The sequence below is a fragment of the Lathamus discolor genome, chromosome 5 (assembly GCF_037157495.1).
Source record: "Lathamus discolor isolate bLatDis1 chromosome 5, bLatDis1.hap1, whole genome shotgun sequence".
Classification (NCBI taxonomy): Eukaryota; Metazoa; Chordata; class Aves; order Psittaciformes; family Psittacidae; genus Lathamus; species Lathamus discolor.
In genome coordinates this window covers 45,232,620-45,256,602 of record NC_088888.1, presented here as the reverse complement: position 1 = coordinate 45,256,602, position 23,983 = coordinate 45,232,620, and the positions used below count along the sequence as shown (strand labels likewise).

The window sequence follows — 23,983 nt, the reverse complement described above, 5'->3', positions numbered from 1 at the left end:
CTTTCTTTTAAAGGTGGTATGGCTTCATAAGTAATTGTGGCATTTTTTCAAATGCCATTTACTTGTGTTGCTATTAAATTTCCATGCTTATGGAATTTGGATGTATAAATCTATGAAGAAAAACAGTAAAAAATCTCAATTTAAATCAGATTTAACTGTTTTCTTGTGCCTCTACAATCTCAAAAGGTCTTTCCTTGTATTATGCTGTGTCTTCTGTAGTAAATCAGGAGTGAAAATAAATAGGCAGTTCAGTTGAGAACTGCTACCATCCCTTTGTAGGACAAAACCAATCTAAGATAAGAATGAAAATGCTCATATGCTTAAACCTGAATATGGATGTAACTATGTCTTTGTAGGCTTAGCGATTAATAATTTATAGTATGCCATCCTTACTTTATGAAGTATGAAAACTTCATGTTTTCACTTCTCTTGAGTGGGGGCAAATCTGCATTTCTGTTTCAGATTTTAAGAACTGCTTTGAGTTTGGAGAGAATTTGAGGTTCAGTGGTACTTGGTAACAGGTTTTTAAGTATTTACACGATTTTCCTCATCTTCCAAAATGCAGCCACTACAACAGATTTGTCTGAATAAAAGTATACTTTTCAGGGTCTCTAATGAGGTTTTTGTATGTAATTATCTTTACTGTTCAAGTGAATTAACATTAGTCATTAAACTTTAAACATTAAACTTCCTTCAAGTAGAAATAAATGTGCCTGAATGAGGTTGTTGAATATAAAGGTGTTATAACTTGGTAGCAGTGGATGTGAATGAAAACTAGACATGTTGCATCCATTATTGTTAAATTTGGTTTTTCCCTCCAAATAAGACGATGCATAATAGAATGAATCTTTCTTTTGTGATAATGCAGGTTGTAATACCTATTTTTTCTAGTTTCCTGTTAAAAACATCAAAACCAGATGCTCATAAATGGGTTGAGGTTTGAATAACAAAATAACAGAGATTAAAATAACAGCTGGGGGCTCTTACTTAAAAATGTTTCTTTAGATACTTATGAAATCACCAATCTAAAGTGTACAATGTTTTTTATTAACTTTTTCAGGCTGTGTTCTCTATCAGAAAACTGAAGTTGTGATCCTCTTTACTGCAAAACTGAAATATAGCGAAAAACATATGTGTACAGAGTAAAAGTTTACACAAGCTGGGAGTCTGTCAGTTCTGTCTCACTCTTAAAGAATCACAAACTCCCTGTGCCATATGCCCTTACAGTTGTTAGGCTGGGAAGATTGATGAGGAGAGAAAGGGGGCTCTCGGCCAAAGAGTGGATTGAATACAGAATTCTTCCAGGAACACCATTTTATTTTTTAAACTGTGCCCTTCATGTTTTCTTCATGCCCTTTTGGAGAATCACTTGGCTAGTGTGCTTGGTGCACAAGAGCTCCTGGAACTGTTAGCTGCACACATCAGCCTTAAAGTGGAAAACGTTTCAGTGGGTTTCCAAGTCGTTATTTCCAATTATAAATATACAACTGTGATTTTTCTACTCACAAATTAAATCCAGTTCTCATTTATGTTGTGATACTCAAAAAACCCCGAAGGTCCTCTTGACATGAAAACCGTTATTAAAAAACAGTATATGTTAATCCATTGCTGTGTAGGCAGCTGTCTGCTTCCTCTTATGCTGTTTTCTAACTTTATTGATCTTACATTATCATTCATCCTGTTATAGCATTTATTACAGCTTCAAAGAAAGATTTGACAAGTCATGTCAGATTAGTGAATCTGTATGCCATATAATTGCTAGTGTAATGCTGGAAAAGACATAAAATAGTTTGGAGTTGAGGTTAGATGTGTTTCTTCTATTTGAAAATAATTGCATTTAAATCACATAGGAACATATAGATTTAGTTAAGATTTTTTTATTTTTATTTAGTATTCTACACAAAAATTAGCTGTTTTGATGGTAAAAAAAACACATTTACTCAGAAAAATGTCATGCCAAGGACTGTAGAACAGTATGAGAAAGCAGCTCTTCCTTTGGCTCAAGAGACCTGTGTAAGCTGTTTGTGCCCCTGAGCATATAAACAGGATTCAGACTGGAGATGGAACTAACAATGATGAGCAGTTTATTTCAGCAGTCAAGTCACTAGCACTTAAATGCTTACGGTTTTGGATTTCTGTGCAAAAGCAAAATTGTTCTTTGAGCCATTTTTCATTATTCTGATGTAGGAACAATAAATATCTCTGAAATCTTTGTAAAAGTTGACTTTGCTTTTGAGTTGTGCTGTTTGTGCAAAGCTTCATACTTAAGAGAAAGATTAGTGCATCACTAAAAAACTTAGCTAGTTGTGATTTTGTAAACTGACACCAGAAATGAAAGAGCTGGTCATCAAACCACAGCTTGTTCTGAGTTTGCATTTCAGTCTTTATTAAATATGAGGTAAGCTGCAGAAGTAGGATAGAGAAGTTGGCAACAGGGTGAATTTTTCTGGAATGTTTAAAAAGATACAATTTTTTGAGATGTTTCTCTACTGCTAAATACTCATTCCCTCATTTTGGGGAACTCCTTGGCTTTTAGTGGTGTGAGTACAAGCTACTACAGAGGGAGTATTGAGAGATTGTTTTCCCCTTTTTTATGTAAAAGAAAAACTTAACTGAATATTTGTGCAGCCTTCTATCACATATGGCTAAAATTGGATAATAGACCCTGCAACTGCAGGGGAGACAGAATAAACAACATGAGCATTGTTTCCAAAGGTAATGGATCTAAAAACCTTTCAAAATCTGCTGCTTGCATTATTACTTAAATCAGGTGGGTTTCTGTTGTTGGCCCAGGTTTGTTAATTGTTGAAGACACTCTTAGTAGTCTTTTCAAGTTTAAATTCACTGTTGAGAATTCTGTGGCTGTGAACAGTGTTTACAGAGTCACACACTAAACTTTTTTTGTTAGTGTTTGCTCTTTGAAAGTAAATACTTACTAATAGTACCTCAATTTTAACTACTGTTGTGCTCTTTTGTGTATTGAAGATAAATACATAGCAATGTTTTCATTTCTGCTGTGGCTGAAACTGGAAATCCTTTGGTTAATACTCACTGTGAATTCTCCTTGCTTGCTTACAAACAGTTGTTATCTGAAGCAGCTCCAGGAAAAGTGCACATTGTTCATGGAGATATCCTGACGTACAAGATGGAGAAGGCTTTTCCAAAGCACTTAAAAAAGAACTGGGAGGATGGTTAGTATTTGGATTTGGTTTATTTTTAAGGCTTCTTATATCTTAAGTGTGGTGGTATAATTGGAGTTCACTGAGTGCAGGTGTTACTCTCTTCTGGTACATTTTGAAGGTGAGGAGAGATGAGCTTGTTTTCTTCCTTTCCAGAAGGAAACAGAAACCTCTTCTAAGACAAAACAGTGAAACTGATGTGACATCCATCTTAGTCAACAGTGAGGAGCTTGCAGTGATTAACCTTTGAATGTCTTGACTGTACAATAATGACTCTTGGAAAGTATAAAAGCAAATAATTTTTCTGTAATACTGTCATATGAAAATCTGAAAGGCTGGTGGGTTTTAGAAAGATACTTGGCCATATCTGATACACATGTAATATCACAAATATTCTAGAAATATCACAGCCTAAAAAGTGCATAATAAGTGTGCCAGAAAAGCAGCCTGAATTAATATTATCATAGAATCAACCAGGTTGGAGAAGACCTTTAAGATCATCAAGTCCAGCCGTTAAATGCATGTTATTAAATGCTGTAGTGTCTAAGACACAGCACACGTGCATTTGTTTTGCCCAATTCTATTGCACTGCTGGGTAGACATAAGGATCCCCACTAATTCAGTGCCTGCTTTGTGTTTGTACAACACACATACACTGATAGGATCCATAATTGAAAGATACCTATCAATTCTTAATGGTTAAGTCTTGTACTTGCCCTAAACCCTTTTGATTTCAGAGGACTCTGTACAGAAGGAGATCTCTGTCCAATTTGATCTAGATGATTATTTTCGGGATTATGAAGACTTCATGAACTACACTGTTGTAGTTTTGCTGTTACAGTTTTGCTGTTCTGGGCTAGCTCAGTTGAAATCTGCTGATGAGCTGAAAGTCAGCTGAAAGCTACTGGTCTATTCAAATGTAAATGAGAACCAAACCTAACCACTTTTTTCCAAGTAATTACTGAGAATAGTAACACAATTTTGTCAGTGTAAGACAAATGTAAATGGAAAGGCATAATTCTGGTGAGGCACAATAAAAATTGTTTTTGTGTTTTAAGTCTAAGTTGATACTCACATATCTTTCTTTCTTAAACGTTCTTTCATGGCAAAATCTCATTCAAAATTCTTTGACAGTTGTTTTTCTTCCATCGAATGTTAACAGAGCCACCAGGTATACATATCATTGGGAATCTCCCATTCAGTGTTTCAACTCCTCTAATCATCAAATGGCTTGAAAATGTTTCCAAAAAGGATGGACCTTTTATTTATGGCAGGACACAGATGACATTGACTTTTCAGAAGGAAGTTGCAGAGGTAAGTTATTAATGTTTTCCCAAAATTTTACAGATGCTAAGTTGAACAAAAATTTGCAGCCTCTTGTTTGAAAGTACAAACCTAATCTTAGATGGCTTTAAAAAGAGAGGGTTTGATTTTTAGTTTCTGTGGCTGTAAATTATGAATTTTAATGTTGAGTTAATCATCTGCTCTGATTCTTTCACAGCCCATATTTATTTTTTTTTTTTTCCTTATGGAGAGATATATTTCTTTGAGGTACTTAATCTGTTATTTTCTGAAGTATAGGTTTCTTAAACATTAATAGATTCCACAGCACTCTTCTGTTTTTAACTATCTTCTCTCTCAATCGTTCATGCACCATTTCGTCAGTCTATTTTTCCTTACCTTTCAATCCTCTCATGAAATACACCGACAGTTTTTTCCTTTGCTCTCTTAATTAAAAATATTTTCTTTTAAAAAATACCTTCCTTGAAATAAGGAAGAATGGAAGGTTTGTATTATTTCCAGTTGTGATTAAACACTTCACACACACACAAAGTGTTCGGCAAGACCATGGAAGCTGACTTTTGCTTTTTTGAATGAGACTTCATAATCAGAATTATTAATGGATTGCTGCCAGTTTTATGTATGTAGAAAGGCATCACTGGAGTTCTGTCAGAGGAAGTCCAAGAGCAAATTGAGATTTTACTTTGTGTCAATAATTAGCAGATTAGTTTAGCTTTGAGAATCTATGTAGTATCATTAATTCTAGATCAGTTGATACTCCTCAGTGCTTTCAGATTTGAACAGTATATTTCTGTTGCCATTGGATGAAATGTATCATATTAAAAAGGCTGGAAGACTTTTTTCTTTGTATTTACGAAAGCAGTATGGCTTCTTACCAGCATCTCACTTGCTTAAAAAAAAAAAAAAAAAAAGAAAAAAAGAAGGAATTGCACATCCATCTGAAAATTGAATTTCCATCTAATTAGTCCAGTGTTCGTAAATATCAGGGGTTTGGTGTGCAACCTAAAATGTGTGGGTGATTTTAATTTTAATCTTTCAACATAAAAATTCTAATACAATTTTGCTGGGGGTTTTTTGTGCATAAATTAGTAATAAGTATATATGCAAGTGGGATGTCTGTAGTCATTTTTGGGGGTCACAGAAAACCATATTGTGCTGTCATCACTCTAGCCCTGCAGTCAACATTCAAGACAAGTACTGATATTTCCAGTAGATGGCTCTAGAGAACACCAGGGACAAACATGAAATAAACTGGATTTCTTAATTCAGCTCTGAGCTCATGTGGTTTCAGGTATTAAAAAAATCTAGGATCACTTTTCCAGAAGAACTTCATGTCATATTAGCTCATACAATTGTGTGGTATAGCTTACTGAAGAACAAAACAGTTGTTCTTGAAGTTAGTCAGTGGTTGATAGTGAGCAGCATTAAAAGAGATGTCAGGTACCGCTGGATTGTATTAAGCTTCAGAATCTTTGTTGTGCTTCATGCCTTGCAAAAATTCTAATAGCAGAATGTTTCCTAGTTAGCTGAACTTCAGCATGTGTTCCTATGCAGTTTCAGATGCTATCTGTATTTTAAACGTAGGAGCTAACTAAATTTTGAGAACTGAGGAGAAAAAACCCTACAAAAATAGGATGTTACAGAAGTATGAGGACAAACTTTTTAGCAGGGCCTGTTACAACAGGGCAAGGGGTAATGGTTTTAAACTAAAAAAGGGTAGATTTAGACTACATAAGGAAGAAATTTTTTACAATGCAGGTAGTGAAACTGTGGAACAGATTGCCCAGAGGGGTGTAGATACCCCATCCCTGGAAACATTCAAGGTCAGGTTGGATGGGAGTGTGAGGAACCTGGTCTAGTTGAGGAACTAGCTGGCTGAGGCTTGTTACATGGGTTTTGCAGGAAGACTGGCTTGTTTAAATTGGCATTGGAAGGACTGCAAGCAATGTCATTAGGTCTGCTTCATTTCTACTTCAGAGGTGAAAGAAGTGTGTAGACTTTGCAGGCTGGTTTGGTTTTTGGTTTGGTTTAGTTTTGGTGTTTTGTTGGGGTTTTTATTCAGAGAATAATAATGGCCGATAGAGAGGGTTTCTTTGTAGTAGGTTTCCTCTGGAACAATGATGACAGTAGTTTTAAATGCTGATGTAGGCAAAAAGCGCCGAGCTTTCTGAAAAGTCATTGAGAAGTATTTTATTTGCTCTATGCTCATACCAAAACTGCCTTTCAGGAGAGTTGTTTTTAAAAAACAAAACTTCAGCAATAGGTTTAATTTTTATTTTTCAGGGATATTTTTAATAAGCATGGCAGCGTTTCATGAGTACTCTTTTCATCTGAATCTATGTAATGTACAGATATTGCCAGATATGCAAATTGGTTTTCATATTTCATTTTTTTTATTAAGGTACTGTTAAATAAGAACAGGAATCTTGAAAATTCTATTTCTGAATAGTTAGTGCGATGTCTTTTACCATTTGAGACTTGTCCTACTGGATGCTTTTTTTGTTTCAACTTTGTGCTAGCAGAACACACAGAACACGTTTCTTGCCAGGTTATGAAAGTGTAGACGGCTTCTGTCCCGGCTACCGTTTTGATAATGTTTATAAGAAATCTCTTGGGAAAATCAGAGGAATGCTAAAATGAGCATATTAAGTATTAAATGCTCTTACTGTTTGGTCTGCTAAATTTATGTAAAGTAGATCCAGCTTCCCTGCATATATTGTAAGCGTAGACCAGTCAATAATGTAGAAAATTTTGTTTTCTATCTGATTACGAGTTTATGGAACTTTATTTTATCTTGAAAGAGGAAAAAAAATAGTATTATTTGATACAGAAACAGTGGAAGAAAAGGCTGTGAGACTATGTCAGCTGATGTTTGTTTTGAATCCTGCAGTCAGAATAGTTTTAATTTTCTCTCGTGCTCACACAGAATTATTTGACATCCATTAAGTTCTGCAGAAGTTCAAAGAGCATCTTTTCACATGCATCTTTTCACATTGCAGGATATGGGTTGTAAATTAGCATGGTATTTTAGTGAAATGCTGCTATGCTGGAGGGAAAAAATCTAGATTAACTGGGCATAGACTTTGACACAAGTTTTTAACAATTGTTTGGTTTAGTTTGTGTTAACCTTTGATTATACTGAAAGTCAAGCTTTAATGTAACTCACCACATGTAAACCTGTGAAACTGAATTGACTATGTTTTGATTCTTAAATAGAGGCTTACAGCTAATCCAGGAGGTAAGCAACGTAGCAGGCTGTCCATCATGTCTCAGCATCTCTGCACTGTTGAAAACTGTTTCGTGATTCCAGGCGAAGCTTTTGTTCCAAAGCCAGAGGTAAATTTTGATTCTTTCTTCTGGGGCTTTTTTGTTCATTTGTTAGTAAAACAGTATATCTGATTTTGAGTAAGGAACACAGGTGCTGTAGTTCATCTCCATACTATGAAGTGATGTGATTTTCCTGTAAACAAAACTTACTTGCTTCAAGAAGGTGCTTTTTGGTTACTCAGGATGTAGCTTTGTCCTTGAAGCTTGTCTGCAAGATCAGAATACTTCTTTGGGCGCTTCTGAAAAGCTGATCAGGATTTAATGATATGATATTTTGTTAGGATTGTAGCATCTTTGGAAAGTGTACAGTTTTACAGTTTGCATTTATAAACAGTTTGGGAATTATGCCTAGAAAAGTTGATGGGTCTTTAGAAAGCCCCTCATAAATAAAAGCTTTTCATTTGTCATCTTTGTCAAAGATCTCTAATTTTACCATGTCTGTAATCTTTACATTCCACCCTACTCATCTTTAGCATGTTTAACTCCCTGCTATTCACTATAGCACTTTGTCAGTTACATCCCACTGCCTATTTAAAAAAGTAATGATCTTTTCTCCCTCTGTTTCTTGAGTAGAGAACAGTCTCTTTACTGTCTTGTTATCTGCTGGTTTTTATTAATAGCCATTATGATTATAGGAGTCAAAAATTAATAAACTGTATTTTGGGCAAGAATGTACCTTATTTGGTTGGTTGTTTGTTATGTAAAAATGTGTGCCTGACACTTGAGTGGGGTCTGTTTTCCCTGAATGCATGTGGAAATGTACTGTTCTGTTTCAGAGATGAACTTTCAGCTTCTGAAAGTTCTTCTTAAACTGGTTAGTTCAACTTATCAGTACATATCACTTCTCCCTTATTGCAGTCTATTTCCTGGTCTTTTTACTCTTTAAGGCTTACCTCTTGAGAACCTTTGGAAGGTTATTCTCTCTCTTTTTCACATAGAATAGTTAGGGTTGGAAAGGACCTTAAGATCATCTAGTTCCAACCCCCCTGCCATGAGCAGGGACATCTCACACTAAATCATGCCACCCAAGGCTTTGTCCAACCTGGCCTTTAACACCGCCAGGGATGGAGCACTCACAACCTCCCTGGGCAACCCATTCCAGTGCCTCACCACCCTAACAGTAAAGAATTTCTTCCTTATAACCAATCTAAACTTTCCTTGTTTAAGTTTGAACCCATTACACCTTGTCCTGTCACTACAGTCCCTAATGAATAGTCCATCCCCAGCACCTTCAGATGCTGGAAGGCTGCTATGAGGTCTCCACGCAGCCTTCTCTTCTCCAGGCTGAACAGCCCCAACTTTCTCAGCCTGTCTTCATACAGGAGGTGCTCCAGCCCCCTGATCATCCTCGTGGCCCTCCTCTGGACTTGTTCCAACAGTTCCATGTCCTTTTTATGTTGAGGACACCAGAACTGTACACAGTACTCAAGTGAGGTCTCAGGAGAGCAGAGTAGAGGGGCAGGATCACCTCCTTCAACCTGCTGGTGATGCTTCTTTTGATACAGCCCAGGATACTGTTGGCTTTCTGGTCTGTGAGTGCACACTGAAGCCAGCTCATGTTCATTTTCTGATTGACCAACACCCCCAAGTCTTTCTCCGCAGGGCTGCTCTGAATCTTTTCTCCACCCAGCCTGTAGCTGTGCCTGGGATTGCTCCGACCCAGGTGTAGGACCTTGCAGTTTGCATGGTTGAACTTCATAAGATTGGCATTAGCCCACCTCACAAGTGTGTCAAGGTCCCTCTGGATAGCCCCTCTGGATTTATCACAATAAATTTTAAGGCCTCTATCTGGGCATACTCTGATGATAATTTAAAGTTTTGTTACTATTTTTTGAGCAAGTAATTGATCAAGTGTGTTCAGTTTTTAATCGTGACAGCAGTCTTCATAACTGAAGAAGAATGACCATGCTTAAGACATTTTTTGCTTTACATTTTTAGATTGGTGGTGGGGATTTTTTCCTGTCTCCTAAGTGAATGAAACATAAATTCAGTATATCATCTCGCTTTTAAATATGTGAAAAAAATCTCCAATAAGGCCAAAATTCCACTTTTATGGTGGTTTCTCAGGTGTGGATGCAATGTGAGGGCACAGTAGAGCAAGTGTAGACAAAAGTCTTGTGCAGACTGTGCCTCAGAATTAGGAAGCTATACCCGATATTCCCATTTTCCTGTGCTGAAAAGACAACAATTAGTTGAGGGATAGATAACTCATAAAATTCTGATAAATGTTTTAGTATAAGCAAAATCCTACAGTCAGTTGGTGCTCTGTTGAATAAAAAAGTCAGTACCACTAAAGGCAAGCATATCTTTATTTAATATATTTCTTTGACTTAAAACACCATTTATATTGCAAAAGCAGAAAGTACAAATTTTTCAGACAGACCTAGCACCTGTTTTCAATATATTTTATTTCCTTCAAACTTCTGTTTTACGTGGATCCTCTGCTTTGTCCCTGTTCTTTTAACTGTAGATTGACATGTGGGTTTAGGTACTTCCATTTCTGATAAAATCTTTTGTTTTCGCGGAAAGCTCTTCAGCATATTTTGAACAAAATGGCTCAGTGTTTGATTTTTGTTTCATAAGTATGAAAAGAAGTTTAGGTACTTCTGTATAAAATTTACTGCTTTTTTAACCAATGAATACTTCATTTTGCTTATATTTTACAATTCTTCCACTTCACTTATGCCCTCATGTAAAAATGCTGTTGGTTCTTATTTTACAGTGTTAATTTTAATTCACGTACATAGCAGTGATCACTCATCAGTGTCATGTCAACCCCCTTACAACAGGTGGAAATGCATGGTTTTGGGAATGAGTTGTTTACCTCATTTGCTCATTGAATGAATAGTATTTCAACAATACTATGGATGTTGAGACGCAAAAGACTCTTGGTTTATGGAGTGGAATGGTGCTGCACAGCACTGTCTAAGCAAAAGAAAATTTGGATTTTTGGTCAGTTAGGTCTCTGCAGTGCTGAATAACTACTGATACTAGCATTAGGATTAGCATAAAACAAGCTCCTTGATGAATACATAGGAAACTCAAAGCAATTACGTAACGTTAGTAACACAAGCAAGGTGTAATTCCATTCTATGTGTATTAGAATAAAGCCTCTTTACACATTAGATGCATAAAACATTCCACTTTCTCAAATGCTATAACAGAAGATCTTTTTCCATCAAACTATACATATAATGTTAAGGCCCCTTTATACTGTTTTAGCGAATTTCAAGCTAATAATATGGGAAATGAAAGTTGTATATTAAGTTGTATATAAATAAATGGCAGTCTGTCATGTTAAATGACTTGTCCAGCATTATCATATTCCCAAAATTAAAGGCCTGTATTATACCCCTTTCATTCTCTTACCTGTGCTAGCAAATTCACATCAGTTTCATTCTCATTTAGGGAAGCATTTAGATAGACCATACTCTGCCAGAGATCAGTACAAAACAAAATCTGTGTGTTGGAAGAAAAGGTTAAAGGATCTAAGATTATTAATCAAAATAAGGGAGTTACTTGTCTCCTTATCACCACTGTATATTAACATCTTACAGTAACAAAATATGTGGGTGTGGGCCTGAAAGAGAGCCTAAAGTAATAATTAAAAAGACTTACAAAGTTCTTTTAGGTGGCCAGAAACGTAGAAGACAATAAATGGTAGCTATATTATTTGGGCTGTTAAAAGCTACTTTGAGAAAGTGTAAGCCAGAATGTTTCCAGATTTGTTTTGAACATAGATTATGTAGTTTGTATCCTGTATGTTACAGTTTGCAGGTGTTTTTCATAGTTGTGGTTACATTTCTGTTGTATTGCTCCTCAAATCTAACATTCATTGTGTAGTGATAGATTAGTAGCTGTTAGTTCACCGAATGTCGAGTAGACATTTCTTTAAGAATAATAAATGAAACCCACAGCAGGTGGCAATTTGGGGCGGGAGAGCCATTTTTGGCAAGATCTGAATGGCACTGCTGATTCTTCAGTCTGATATGCAGAATATACAATGCAGTTGAGGTTTGGAGCTTACGGAGTTTTGGTGGGGTTTTGTTTTGGGGGTTTCGTTTTGAGGGTTTTGTGTGGTTTTTTTGTTTTGTATTTTAAGAAATCTAGTTACTGAGTCAATTTAGAACTGAAAATTAAAAGCAGATTGGTCTGCTATTTAAAAACCACTCAATTTGGCTCCTTGGACAAAGAGTGGTTGAGGGTTTTTTTTCCTTGCACCATAATTAAAGATCAAAATGTAAAATACGCTATAAAACATTATATGTTATTGATAGCCTAATTTGCTAAATAGAAGGCAGTTAGTTTTTAAGCATCTTTGCTGCAATAAGTCATCAGTACATTAACTGTACTGTCAATTATGTTTTTAAATAGTTCCTGTTTTCTTCAGTAAATGTTACTTGGAAAGTCACAAAGAATGGTTTGAAAAATCAGCAGAAAAGTACTCTTGTAGCAGACTTAAGCATTATTTCTTAATTTTATTATTTTTGTGAATGCCGCTGTAAATTAAGTACTTTGCTTAAACATATCTTCAGCTCAGATGTAAGTAAAGTGCTATGTTACACATTCTTTGAAATAATCAAACTACACTTAGCACAAAAAAAATTGCGTCAATGGATAGAAATAACTGTATTTACACATAGTCCTTCAGGTTGTAGCCTGTGTTGCTCTCCTGCTCTGTAGATGGGAAATGGTGCTGCTTTGGAGGGTAAATCCATGCTCCTTGCTGCTTTTTAAAACATGAAGTGCAGAAGATAACACCTGCAGTAAGCAGAAACCCTGCTGAAATAAAGCCTGTATAGACTGCGCCTCCTGGTTCATGTTTACTGCTCTCTGGAACGGTCTGGTCCAGAAAATTTGAAATAATTTCTCTTGTATACCAGGATGTTGGTACTAATCCAAAAATTCCTGCAAGAATGAAGCAGACTCCTCCAGCAAAACAGGCGTGACTTTTGCTGTCAGTGTTCCCTCCCAACTTTGTGCACTTCATTCCAACCGTAGTGATGCAGATCCCAAAGGCCGATAAGATACAAGACAGTACCATGGTGGTCCGTGCAGCTTGAATGTAGATGGGGAGAGAGAGAACAGAGTATTTTAGGGTACAGCTAAACATCCCAGTGCTGTACCATGTGCAGTCCATCCAAAGTCCTTGCATCTGTGTTATAGCTGTTATGATATTTGAACCCACATCTGCATTTACCTTCCAGTTTGGTAGCAAGGTGGCTGTGATATCTCCAAAAACACCAAACAAAGCCAGAATAAAAGCAAAGAACTGCAGACTTGCTGATGCCATGTTGATTATCTGCTGTCACCTTTTGTCTGCTCTTTCTCTCTTGTAAATGAGTGTAACTGGTCGGTAGCTTCGTAGCCAAGGCTGTAGCCCTGTGTAACAGGGAGGAAGGGGAGGGAGGAGAAATGCGAAGGAGAAAGAAAAAGAAATCAGCAAACAACAAAAGCTTGCATTTAAAATTAGAGCTATCTGAATTAATATCTGAACATGACCCTGAAGCAGATGAGAGCAGCTGAGCAGCTGTACACAAGGTACTTGAGCATAAATGATGGCAAATGGACAGTGTTTTAGAATTGCATGTAACAAGGAGCTGCTGCCCTTTCCTACATGATTGCAAGCCATTAGGCAAAACTTATTTTACTCTAGTTGTTTGTAGTAATAGTATGCAGATTGCAGGCTTGCTAGACAAATGTGCATTGTCAATGGAATATTAGAAACTTGCAGATTAGAAATCACTGCAGAAAAACACTGTGGTAGAAAATGTATTCTACCCTTCAAGTACCTTCCTTAAATGTGTTTATGGCTGTAGTCAGTTCCTGTTGACTGTTTTATTACAATGACTATTGATAATCTTTTGTTTGAAGAGTGGTTAAAGGTAACCCTTTATTTCAGTTATTTTAATATTGCCTGTTCTTTTGTTTAATAATTTACAACATTTCCTGGGTTTGAAGGAGAATAGGATTGAATTTATTTTTTGCAGTATTTTCACAATTAAGTCCTGTGACTTTTGTAAATCAGTATTTTATTTTGTCAGTGATTCTCAGTCCTTGACTTAGAGCAGCAGTATCAGTCACTTACCTGTCTGAAAGAATTTACAAATTTGCTACGAAGTGGCAGTTTTAAAAATTCATTAAAAAAATGCTCCCTGCTATTCCTGCATAAAGAGTCAAATTTCATTTGCCAGATGAGAACATTTTAAGCAGTATGATAACTGCACCTGGGAAGACAGAACCATTGCTGTTACAGCAGCTGGACCATTGGGACAGCAGATGAAGAACAATGGGTTTAGATCTCTGTAAGGAGGATTAGAAATGGTGGCCTGCCTTTCAAGTGGGTCTGTGTGATTGGCAAGTTTTGTCTTTTATCAGAGTGATAACAGAAAGGGTAGTCCTTTGTCTGGATTATGCTTCCTGAGACATTCTCTCTAAATATGAACAATAATATTAAAATTGCTGTTTAGCATTAGAACTTTTTTGAAAAGCTCTGATAATAAGGGTTAAGGCTGAAATAAGTTGAACACGGTATTTGTCACATTATACTCCATGATACTTAAGACAGCAAGGTTCTGATCAGTATGTATCAGTATTTGGTGGCATTACATAACATGTAATTCTCTAATTTATGTATTGTACTTAGTCCAGGTAATTGTTCAAGGATGTGCTCATTTTGTCCAGCATACATCTATTTAAAAATTATTATAGTTAAGTATTTGACTATTCACAGCTACTTATTCTTAAAATCTTCCTTCACAGACATGCCTATTTCCAAATCCCTTAATTTTGTTCAGACTGAAGAGTATGTTGTTTGCTGTATCAGGCCTATGAGAAAGATGACTTGCTTAACTTCCTTTTACAGAAGGAACTGACATGTCTTGGTAGCTCGGAACTCATTCAAAAGCATATTCTGGGGCAGCTAATTAGGGTCTTGAGTTAGCTTTTTTCATTGCTTCCTTTTTAAAATTTTAGCATATAAAAACACACGAGCATAAATGCAAATCACTGCAAGTGGTAGTCATACATTACATTTAATGTGATGAACCAAATTAAAGCAAATAAATCTAAGTATATGCACTGCAAGTGTAATAAAAAATAGTTATGTTTCATTCCTGGTTTTGTAGCACTTACTGCTGGATGTGAGGTCTGAGATGTGTTCTTCACTGCAGATGTCCTAGAAAAATGCAGTTTTTCTTGAATGGAACTGTCCTTTCTCATATAAAACTGCATTAGCAAAATTTCTTGGAATGTTGTTTTTTTTCTCTTCTCTACAGCAAGTGCATTACTGCTGTTTGTTCGCTCCCTTAGTTCCATCCACCCGAGAATAAAGGAGTACTTTGTTTAATGAGTTTTGTTTGACAAAATGCTCAGTTAGGGAAAGCAAAGAGATTATGGAGGAAAACACATAGAGGCCCTTAGTCCTAAATACATAATGATATCCAGGTTCTGTGATGAAAGCTCTGTGTTCTATGTTGAAAACTGTGAACAGTGATTAAAAGGAATAAAATCTTGGGAATCCAGAAACTGTAAACTTAGGGATTGGGGGGTGAGGGGGTGAGAGGTGGGTTAGATGCTGAGGGGGGAGGGTAGGTTTCATGTAAGTTGAACCGAGACCCAGAGGGTTTTGTTGGTTGTCAGTTGTTGGGTTTTGGGGGGGAGGGGGTTTGGTTTTGGGTTTTTTTCATCACAGATAATCTTATTAAGAGTTTAAATTTCCTGGGAAAGAACTATGCAATTTATTTTAACTTGTAATTGGAACAGCAGGGCATTTCTATTCAAGTCTACTTTTTGTCTATTCTTGGTAGCCTTGGCCTTCTGTAGGTCATTCTATAACTTACTACCTTTGTATGAGTCTGTATAAAAGGATGAAAGGATAAAGCTGCTAGAAAGGCTTGTGTGGTAACTGCAGCACATCAAAGAAGTGTCCTTGACAATTTGCTGTGTTAAATCAAGAAGTTAGGAGAAAAATCTTGCCAACTGCAGCAGTGATATATACACATGGGTTCTGCACCTGACTTTTAGCTTCCTGTGATCCTGTTTGTGATCCTAGTATGAATGGACTAATTAACAAAGCTGTTCTTACAGAGGAATTAGATTATTGCCATTAGTGTAGTGGCACAGTTATTTTCTGCTGAAAAGTGAACCAAAATGAAACCTTCGCATCAGAGCAAGGTTGCTAAGAGGTACTCATATGTGGTGTTAGACGTAACATTTATCTGTAGTAGACAGATAAAATGCTGGTACTGAACATTTAGCTGGTGAGAGTGCTTGCTTAGAAGTGTCTTAGTAAGATCTCAAGCAGTCTGTTTTAATGAAGTTGTAATATGCTGCTTAGGTTTCAGTTCCCTGTGAGGAAATTGTAGCTTGAAAAAGGATCTTTGGGTTTCTTTTAATACAGCCCTGTTACAAGATACATGTATTGACCATCATGAGACCCTTATTTGTCAACAATTATTAAGTAGAAGTTGCCTCATTTAAGCTTATTCTGATTTATAGTATTGGTTTCACCAGTAAGGCAGCAGACTTCTCTGAATTAAATTGTGTTCTTCCTACCCTACCAGAGCATAAACCTTCAGTGTTCAGATACCCTAAGCCAGCAAGGGGAGAATAATTGCCATACTACTGACAGTTCAGGGTATATGAGTTGAGTAATATTCATATTCATTATGTTGTGAGAATTGAGTATTGTTTTGTAAATATTTCTGACATACTTGGTAGGGTGAAAAAGAAAAGTTTTACTGGTAAAATTATCAGCGAATTAATGTATGCTGTTGTGTACTCTATTGGCTTTCATAATTCTACTCTATGCATATTAAAAAGGTTAGAGAAAAATAGCATGTATAATTTTAAAGGAGTGGCCAATTACAAGCCAAAAGCTTTCCCCTGTATCTGTTGCTATAGTAACCAGCCAGCTTTCCTGGGGTCGAAAGAAAACAGCGTTTATAAAGGAACAAATGCTGAGAAGTGCTGTGTTTTGTTTCAGAAGCAGAAATTATTGCCCACTGGCCTTGAGATTACAAATTGAGCTGTTTTTCTTTTAAACTGTACACGGCATGTAGTGTTCTTTTTTTTTTTCTTCTTCAGAAATTTTTGTTAAAGGTGCAGCTCCAGCTCTCAGAGACCTCATATATCACCTGTGAGCAGTTCTACAAAACTGAGGTCTCCAAAGGTCTTTCTGGTTGTTTTCTTATCCCTAATTTTGTGGAAAAAATACTTTGTTTCATTTCTTGACTAAAGCAGAAGTAAACATATACATGTGTGAATGAAAGCCTACAGTATGTCTGTGAAAACAGCTGGTTGTTTATGTGAAATACGTATTTGCCCTGTTCTGCCTCAGTGTCAGCACAAGGTTTCGCTGCCTTCCTGTGGTCTCCCTGACAGGTATCAGCAACCTGTGGCAAAGGCAGAAACTATTGGCACTTCAGAAATTCACAGACTGCTTTGGAAAACAAGTTTATGTGTCTTTCACTGCAGATTCCATATGTCAAATTTTCTTTGTTACATAATTTTTAAATAAGTTCTTGTGTAGTTACATTTTAATAATATATCGGGTTTTTTCCTATCTTATTCTTAGCTCTAGCTTTCAGAAAAGGTGGAAAAACAGAAAAAAACCATCATCTGTAACATTTACTTAGGTTAGCACTGCTGATACTGGAAACTTACTGTAGTTTTTTTCATCAGCACCGTTAATCAGTGGGTTTTTTCCTTTTCCTAGCTAGTATTTTCATTCAGCTTCATAAGTTCTGTCTATGTGAAGAAACTTTTTGTTTGAATTTAATAATTTCTGTTGAAAGCAAATACAATACCTCTGTTGTTGGAGCAGTTGTAGTGGATGGATGTATTCGACAGCTGTTTCACTGAAAGTACAACGTGAATGGGTGGTATGTTTGTGCCAGAAGAATATGTCCACATCAGAGGTTATTACTATTTAATTGATTTAAAAACCCTCCACAAACTTAGAGCAGTTTTGGTTAAAGCATTAGAAAAAAACCTCACTTTTTTTGAAGTACTCTTTTGCTATGGGTTTTCTCAAACAATTGGTACACTGAGAATGTGCTTAGAACAAAAGGTGTTCTTTGGTCTGAGTGTATCTCTTATTTCAGCCAGAACAAGCATGTCTTCAGTTTAATGTGACATAGACTGTTCCATGAATGACAATATTGGCTTTCAGACCTTTTAAAAAGATGGATTATTTTTTGTCCATCATACTAGCAGACATTTTTAATAAGAAACTGAATATTTTTAAAAGTCTGGAACTTAAAAATTTTGTAGTCATATAGTAACAGTACTTGTAGAAATCATATAAATTGTCAGTGTACTTCTTCACAGGAATTTTTCATTTATATTGTTGTTAATATCTAGCATGGAAGGCAAACTGCTTTACTTGGTGTTGTGCAGAACTGGATTTTTAGCACAGCCTCTATTTTTTTAATACGGAAGTCTGAATTTAGGGTATCTTTGTGTAATACAGTATCTCTATAACTGCATGACATATATACATATTTTGGGGTTTTATATATATGTGTTTTCAGACAAAGGGAAAGTATTTTGTGAACAGAGCTGATTTTAGAACTATAAAAAATAAAGTTGAAAAAGGTCTTTGTAGAATTATTTCGATGTAATTTTGGATGAACTGTGATACACACTATAAATACAGAGTTGTATGGTCACTTAAAATGGGTGCAAACTTATTTTTACCTACCATTCCTTTAAATGAACAAGAATTTTACACTCTAGTATGCTGAAAACTTAATTCCTTGGCTTACATTTGAGAAAAGCCCTAGAGCAACAGAAAACATATAGGGAATGGGTTTGATTTCTAATTATAATACCAATTTTCTCCAGCTGCCCTTCAGCCTGTATATGAAATATTGCCCAATTTGTATATCATGTCAGAATTATCTTGTGGAAGGATCTGAAGAACAGAGTGCTAATTACTTTACAGATTACATGGAAGTTGTTCTAGATTGAGGAAGTGCCATGGGGAAAAAGGTACTGAGTATTAATGGCATGTGAACTAATTGGAAATATGTAGATAAGTACAACTAAAATTCTGTAGGGCCATGAAATTTGAGCTGAATTTTTATATTCAAATACCATGACATTTGTCACTGCAGTTACGTTACCTGTCACAATAATGTCTTCCTATGTTCTGCCTGTTTCCTCAAGTCTAGCCAGTTAACATAGAAATAATGTGTCTCAGAGGAATATATCTACTCAAATTTCTCTTTCTTTTCCATATAGGTGGATGTGGCTGTGGTGCATTTCACTCCACTGGTACAACCAAAGATAGAGCAGCCGTTTGAGCTCGTAGAAAAAGTGGTTCAAAGTGTTTTTCAGTTTAGAAGAAAATACTGCTTCCGTGGACTTGAGTAAGGATCTCTTATGATAAAGTCTCAGATACTGTTTTAGAAAATGCATCGGCACTTACAGCTATATACATTTGATTTTATTCCTCCCATTTTAAATTTGTCATCATAGTTTATCAGATCTTTCCATTTCTGAATAATTTCTGGAGACAAAATATGAGATGAATCTCTTCTGTAATTATGTAGTAATTATTGTGTGGTTTTGTTAGTGTAATTCAAGTTGTTAAAATTACTAGGATAAATTAGTGATAGTTTATGTCTCGGAAAGAAGCAAACAACAAAAACTATGGCATTTTTTTGTTGCGTTACAAAATTTAAGTGTCAAAATTCAGAACCAAAGATGGCAGCATGAGGAGGGAGAGCATCGCCTGTGGGAAATTTTACTTATTTGGGGTTAATGTCAAAAGATTAAATTCTTTCTGTGCTTGCTTATAGAGTTCTTACTGACTCTTTAAAAATCCCTAGGTTTACTGAGGGAATTTACTAGGTTCTCTAAGCAATGTGAGAAATCTGCAGCCTGTTCACCAAGGATCCTGTTAAAACTCCAGCATGGCCACTTGTCTGGCTTGGTATGGGAAAAACCCAGCATTCAGCATTGTAGAATGTGGGAGATTGCTGCTGGTAGGACTAGAGGTGTGCTGTTGCAGGGTGGGCTAGCTGAATGTTACTGGGCATAGTCTTGGCCCTCATGTAGTCCAGAGTTAGAAAGGATGCCACCTTATGGAACTACAAGCCTTAACTATCACTATTTTAAAAGTGATTATAGAAATTTTGTGGGGTTGTTATTTTTTTCCTTGAAGTAGTAAATGCCATTGATGTAATGGAGGCAGACACTGGATCTAAAATGAGTATTAATTTACCTGTGTTAAGGTTTAAGGTAGTTAGAAAATGATGTAGTCAATCTCTAGATCAGTTTGATTTACAGGATGGTGGTTTGGGTTTTTTATTTTGTTGGTTTTTTTTCTCGTTTCAGTTGACAGTGTAAGCAGAAGGCATGTGCAGTTAGCTTATCTACTTTATGTAGAATATATTTGGCAAAGTTAAAGAAACAACAAACCAACTAATCTCAAATGGCTACTAACTAACTGCTCAATGGGGTTTTTTTGAGGCGAGGAGCGGGAGCCTGAACTTTTGCACATCACATATCCCATAGCAACTTCTGCTTTAGTCCTAGCGTGCAGCTAAGAAATACAATCCTCTTATTCTTCAGCTGACTTGAAAAAAATAGCACATTTTGGTGTGTAATAAGTCTTGAGTTCATTATAAGGTATTTGTCTACCTATGCATCACATACACTGTACAAAACCAAGGTAATAGAATCAGTTGACATCTGTGTGTAAATTCTGGGATCTGAGATAGACATAGTGTATAAAGCTATTAAATTCACAAAGAAATGTATTGTAGCACAAGTTGATGTTCATGGACATTTATAAGATGGTTCTGTATATAAATGGTGATTAAGCATTTCTGGCTTCTTTCAACTAGCAAATCAGAGTAAGTAAGTTAAGGAGGGATATCAAAAGAAGGATTGGTCCATTTTAACCTTGTTGCCCTAGATGCTGAAGTAATGGAGATGTTTTTGACCAAGGCCTGGAGTAGTCCATACTTGAAACCGGGTTATTCCTAGAAGTTCCATCCTTCTCTTGTAATTTTAAACCCTTTCTTATCTTTGTATTCCATCTGCTCACCAAGAGCCACCTATCACTTACTTGAACAAAACATTTTGAGTAGCTTGTCCAGCCAACCTGTGGAACACAGCGTGGGGGTGTTAATGTATTAGGTGCATAGCATTTATAGGTCTTAGGTATGTATGATAGAGGCAGATCATTTGAAAATTGAGACATACACCTCAACCATGTGCAAATTTTCTGCCTTCCTGACCCATTGTAGACTGAGAGCTACTGCTAATAAAAGCCAGTACTTTCAGTAGCTTGCATTTTGTAGTATGCGTTTTTCTGAGACATTAAAATTACTCGAATTAATACTATTCATTGAAATTTAGGGAACTTGTGAGAGAGAGGTGCTAATGCATCTGGCAACAGAGTAGATGATTAACTCATACGACTCTGAACAGTGACAGCTGAAAACAAAATCTAGGACTCCTAGCACATACTCCAAGTTCTAAATATTAAAAAGTGAATGATAATTAAATATTCCTTTCCTCCTCCTTGGTTTGTTGTTTTTTTTCTGGCATTAGAATTACAATATTAATGACAAGTGATAATAATATTTTTCTCATGGGAATGAAACACTTACTTACCATGAAAGTCAGATGGTTTGGATCTGATCTGTTTCCCACAGTTTAATCTGTTGTTGCTCTCTAAATATGAGGTGAATTCTAACTCTGTGACTGTATCTGTACCCAAAGCTCCCTTTAAACACATGCGTGTTTGTTACTGTTTGTTAACATTAACATACAATGTATGTATATGCTTTTCTATGTTGTCATAATTTGCAGAAAAGGGGCCCTTACATATTTCCATTTGCTTAGATAATGAGCTATATTGAGTGCTAAAACTAAAATAATGACATATTTAATACAGGTTTACTATTAAGTACATGCTTAAAAGGATTCTGCTACTCTTAAGGGAAACTGAATTGTCTGTCTGAACTCTGAATTTGGTTGTCTTCTCCTCACACCTTTTAGGACCTTGTTTCCTGAAAGTGGACGTTTGAAAAGGACAGAACAGCTGATGATGACAGCAAATGTTGATCCAACTCTGCGTCCTTTTCAGCTTTCCATGTCACAATTTAGAAATCTGTGCAATACATACAGGAAAATGTGTGATGAAGACTCTAGCCTTTTTGTGTACAATTATAGAGAAGAACTAAAGGAAAAGAAGACAAGAAAATTACTTAAAAGTACTGAAGAGACTGAAGAGGAAAATGAGCTGTAACAGCTGTAATTGGAGCAGACTGATTTTTTTATTAGTTTTAACTCCTTAATCGAGAGGTGTTGATTCAGTAAAAGGAGGTTTATATATTCCTACATCTGTGCAGGGTTGGAAGAATTACTTTTGAGAAAGTGGTGGAGAGAAAGGGCTTTCCCATTTTATTTATTCATTCCATTCAGCTGCAGACAAAAGTGAAAAGACAGTCCAGTTACAAGGTGCCTATGGGTTTTTTTTACTTCAGGGGAATGGCTAGAACACATACCAAGAACAAGGTATGTTGTAAGACATGGAATTAAGTTGGGATACTTCTGAAATAACTCAGTTCTGTATGAACGAAAGTGCATTATTAAAATGTAAGAAAAAATACTTTTCATACTCCAGCATGTAGACAATATTTGGTGTTTTGTGCTCTTTTTATCCTGGAACAGCCTACTGTGCAGGGTAACTGAAAAAAACAAAAACCAAAACTCCTGTATAAATATACTCAAGTGACGGGCTTACAGGAGGGTAAAGTGCACAGATTGTCTCAAGGTCTGCTAATACTCTCCTCATTTATGCAAAAGCAAAGAATTTGGGATTTAAAGCTCCAACTAGGGAAAAGCAGCACAATAAAAAGTAGAGAACATGGCTAAGTACAATACTTATTTGTCTTTTACTGTACAGGCTGGTATAGAAAATAAAAAATACAGTCAAATAAAAGATTACAGGCCAAGCTTTGTTTTTGTATTTACACACATGTATAAAGTATAAACAGCATCTTGAAACTTACAAAAATGAAATTCTTGCACTATTGTGCACTAAAACACATTAAAATAACTTAATTCTGCTTTAAATAAAGCAAAAATGAAAACCAAAATACTCAAATGCCCAAGGTATTGAAAAATTCGTTTTGCAATGCTGCTTCCCATTGTAAACCCTTTTGCCGCTCGCTAGCACCTTTTCTACATTACTTACTTACTTAATCTACTAATGAGGCCGTCCTTCCCCTCCCCTGGAATACTACATCATCTTAATAACTGCTTGAAAGGGATGAACTAATTTACAGACCTTGGCTAACTTAATCTATTTTTGAACCACAATAAATTAAAATAACTTAAGAATCCTTTACAGCTGTTTTTGTGGAAAAATGTCTTAGTGCACAAAATCAGAAGTTTTCCTGCAGCTTCCATGAATTTACTAGTTTTAAAGCAAAATAAGTTTGTTGAATTTTATGCGGACTTCAAATGAATATTTTAAAAATAGTGCTTAGAAAGCTAGGATTTCCCATGTCTCTCCGCCGCTTCATAAAAACAGTCCTCATTAACTACAGATGTTAAACTCTGGACACTAAATTCTCTCTCTAAAATACAGTTCAGATCCAGATTTGCAGCATCAGAGTGACTGTCGAGGGATTGGTGGCGTTCTTGCATTGCCATTAAAGTTCCCCTGTTGCGCTTTGTACTGTTTACTTTTCTCTTCACTGGGCAGAAATGGCCACGCACGAGCTTTGGATGCTCGTGCATGTCTCCTGTCTCAAAGCCATCTCCTTCCTCATTTTCAGCAGCCTGATCCCGTTCAGAGTCAGTACTTGGCTCCTCTGAAATTTTCAGCCGCTGGAACTGTATTTCAATGTCTTTTGTAGGGCTGCCCTTCTTTAGGTTTCGATAGTCATCATCATCATCATCATCATCACTGAGAATATCAGATTCTTTGACAAGAACATTAGAAAAGTCAGATGCACAACTCTGTCCATGTTTATCGAGAGATGAATTTTTGGGCTCCTGTATGCTCTCAGTGGTGTGGCAGCTGCTGCTCTGAGTACTGCTGCTCAGGCTGCATTCATCAGAGTCCTGGAAAGTTCCCTTCCCTGGATCACCGTTCCACTCACTACTGGATGAATTCTTCAGTACCTTCAAGGACCTCGTGGAAG

General features: G+C 36.2%; 3 protein-coding genes across 7 annotated transcripts in view; 1 reads left to right on the top strand and 2 right to left on the bottom strand.

Annotated features, from left to right (window-relative positions):
- Positions 1-22,930, top strand: part of TFB1M (transcription factor B1, mitochondrial) — a 27,054-nt gene extending 4,124 nt beyond the window's left edge. For all 5 annotated transcript variants that reach the window (XM_065680607.1, XM_065680609.1, XM_065680611.1 and 2 more), the window contains exons 4-8: positions 3,083-3,191; positions 4,342-4,493; positions 7,698-7,817; positions 19,056-19,183; positions 21,828-22,930. In XM_065680607.1, coding sequence (XP_065536679.1) covers positions 3,083-3,191; positions 4,342-4,493; positions 7,698-7,817; positions 19,056-19,183; positions 21,828-22,077 — 759 coding nt within the window. In that variant the 3' untranslated portion in view covers positions 22,078-22,930. The remainder of the gene's footprint in view (positions 1-3,082; positions 3,192-4,341; positions 4,494-7,697; positions 7,818-19,055; positions 19,184-21,827) is intronic.
- Positions 12,431-13,101, bottom strand: CLDN20 (claudin 20). The gene has a single exon (XM_065679093.1). The coding sequence runs from the start codon at positions 13,099-13,101 to the stop codon at positions 12,442-12,444; it is 660 nt and encodes a 219-aa protein (XP_065535165.1). The 3' UTR covers positions 12,431-12,441.
- TIAM2 (TIAM Rac1 associated GEF 2) overlaps positions 22,210-23,983 on the bottom strand; it is an 88,590-nt gene continuing 86,816 nt past the window's right edge. Inside the window, exon 26 of the mRNA XM_065680600.1 lies at positions 22,210-23,983. Coding sequence (XP_065536672.1) covers positions 23,328-23,983 — 656 coding nt within the window. The 3' untranslated portion in view covers positions 22,210-23,327.